At 32.3% G+C, this 2,801-nt stretch overlaps 1 protein-coding gene across 1 annotated transcript; it reads right to left on the bottom strand.

Moving 5' to 3' along the window:
- Positions 1 to 229: 229 nt before the first annotated feature.
- LOC127080907 (uncharacterized mitochondrial protein AtMg00810-like) lies at positions 230 to 932 on the bottom strand. The gene is made up of 3 exons (XM_051021199.1): positions 584 to 932; positions 398 to 488; positions 230 to 314 (listed from the first exon to the last, which is right to left on the bottom strand). Exons 1-3 carry the CDS (start codon positions 930 to 932, stop codon positions 230 to 232), a joined length of 525 nt encoding a protein of 174 aa, XP_050877156.1.
- Positions 933 to 2,801: the final 1,869 nt, after the last annotated feature.

A 2,801-nucleotide genomic window follows, 5' to 3' on the forward strand; every position in this document is an offset into this window, starting at 1 on the left:
AAAGCTTTAGTGAAAATATCTGCCAGTTGCTTCTCAGTGGCTACATGCTCAAGAGTAACAATTTTGTCTTCAACAAGATCCCTGATAAAATGATGACGAATATCAATATGCTTAGTTTTGTTGTGTTGAATAGGATTCTTAGATATATTGATAGCACTTAGGTTGTCACAATATAATATCATGATATCTTGGTGGACATTGTATTCCTCTAACATTTGTTTCACCTAAATTAATTGAGAGCAACTGCTTTTTGCTGCAATATATTCAGCCTTACTGAACCATATATTTCTTCCTGCTGCAATATATCATGCTTCCTGCTGCAATATATCATGATAACTAGATCAAAGTCACAATATAATATCATGATAATGACACACAATTTTGCTTCTTACTGAACCAAGATATTAAACTATTTCCCAAGAAGAAACATCCTCCATAAGTGCTCTTTCTATCATAAGCATTGTCTTCCCAATCTGCATCACAATATCCTATAAGAAAGGAATTTGCATTATGAGAATATAACATTCCATAGTCACTAGTCCCATTGATGTATTTTAGAATCCTTTCACTTGAGTAATATGACTTATTTTGGGTTTAGACTGACACCTTCCACACACTTCTACAGCAAATGTAATGTCAGGTCTACTAGCTGTAAGATACAGTAAACTACCAATCATACTCTTGTACAGACTTTGATCCATATTTACACCTTTTTCATCTTTAGTCAACTTCAAGTGGGTTGGTGCAGGTGTCCCTTTATGACTAACATTTTCTATGCCAAACTTCTTTACCTTACTATTAGCATACTTGCTTTGAGAGATAAAGATAGTGTCATCCATTTGTTTGATTTGGAGACCAAGAAAGTAAGTTAAGTCACCAACAAGACTCATTTCAAATTCAGATTGCATCTTCCTGACAAAATGTTGGACCATCTAGTTTGACATCCCTTCAAACATAATGCCATCAACATATATTTGAGTTATCATGAGTTATCATGCTTTTCTTTAACAAATAATATCTTGTATGTCCCTCATTTCCTATATCCATTATTGACAAGGAACTCGGTGAGCCTTTCATACTAATCCCTAAGGTCTTGCTTTAATCCATAGAGAGTTTTCCTTAGTTTGTAAACATGATCTGGAAAGTAAATAACACGGAAAACAACAAAGTAGATGAAGAGGCTTAAACGTCATCCTCCAACTCAACAATATCTACTCCTCTACCTGATTATTTGTACTCTATGAGAGTACAAAGCACCACAAACAAATAAATGAGGGTGATAATAACTTTACAGATATTAATGGTGTATTAAACAACAAGGATAGTTTTCACTTAAGAAGTAATATCACATATCATTATCACACAATCATATACAACAATAACGACACTCACGATGCAAATGTATAATGCAATGCACTCCTCCTCCAAAAATGAATGTAGTGCCAAAATTTTAGATATCCAAGTTATTTTATAAAATTATCCACGTCTCCAATTCCTCTCTGGAAAATGTTCTCTCTAAATAATGAGATTGTCACTGGCTCTCTCTGAACACTGGACTTCGTCACTGACTCTCTTTGAGTATTGTACCTCGTTATTGGCTCTCTCTGAGTACTAGACCTAGTCACTGGCGCTCTTTGAGCACTAAACCTTGTCACTATCTTTATTTGAGCATGGGACATTATCATTTTCTCTCTCTAAGCATTGGACCTCTTCGAATCGAAGTTCTACCTATCTCTAATATACATGAATGCATGAATATATAATTTCAATCACAACTCATAATCAATCAGAAAATGACATCTCGTATTCCACCAAAATGTTCTCTTTGAACAAAATTCCTCTTTGGACAAGGTTCTCTCTGAACCACGCAACTCAAAAATAATGTTATATAATTAAATCTCAGTAATTATATTAAAATAACAAAGTAAAATATATATTATTACTCAATAACTCAAAAACACCCAAACACGTGAACATAGTACTAATTTTTTATATTTGCTCACAACTCGTCAAAAGGGTGACAATCTTTGTCTTTAACTCAACAGAGTCCTCAAGACGAACTCTACACAACTCTATAACAATCTCCACAACTCTAAATAACTTTAAGTGACTCTAAATTACTCTAAAGTATTCTAAAATATTCAAAAGTACTCTAAAATGCTCAAAATACAACTTTGCATATAAAGATAACTTTTATGAACTTTATTGACTAGCGACCTGACTCAAATAATACTAAAACAATCCTAAGGTCACAATTTGATCTCAAACTTATCAAAAAGGTGGCGAAACGTCACTAAACTCAAAATTACTCAAAACTCAATAATATTTAATTCACTTAACACTCTAAACACATCAAACTAACTCATTGAGCACATTATAGTCAACTCAATCATTCCAAACTCAGCTCTAAACATGTCAGTGGTTCAAAATACAACACAAACTCACTACTCTAAACATATTTGAACTCAAATTCAACACTAGACATGTTAACAACTCTAAACTCATAACTACTTAACCCCCTTAATTTAATCAACTCTAAAACATATCAATAACTCAATTTTAAGTTATTTATAATTATGTTTAATTCCTTAAATTGTTAAAGGGTTTCCCAAAATTTTAGACTTAACTCTAGAGTTGTTTCACTTAAAAATAACACCAAATATTATAGACTTATTATAAATTTTTGAAAATCTCAAGTCTAAAATTTCTTTAAATTCTCTTTCAAACGCATTTAACCGCACCTCAAACAAAATTATGAAACTCAAGTTCTATTTGTTTCAGCTCAGCCCTATCGCAATAAT

This window comes from Lathyrus oleraceus, chromosome 5 (assembly GCF_024323335.1).
Source record: "Lathyrus oleraceus cultivar Zhongwan6 chromosome 5, CAAS_Psat_ZW6_1.0, whole genome shotgun sequence".
Taxonomy (NCBI): Eukaryota; Viridiplantae; Streptophyta; class Magnoliopsida; order Fabales; family Fabaceae; genus Lathyrus; species Lathyrus oleraceus.

Excerpts from the sequence above, each read along its gene's own strand:
- LOC127080907 (XM_051021199.1), bottom strand. The coding sequence starts at position 932 with ATGGTCCAACATTTTGTCAGGAAGATGCAATCTGAATTTGAAATGAGT. Across the intron at positions 489-583 it reads TCAGTCTAAACCCAAAATAA|GATATTGTGATGCAGATTGG; the intron begins GTCATATTACTC and ends CCTTTCTTATAG. Across the intron at positions 315-397 it reads GGAAATAGTTTAATATCTTG|GAAGCATGATATATTGCAGC; the intron begins GTTCAGTAAGAA and ends ATATTGCAGCAG.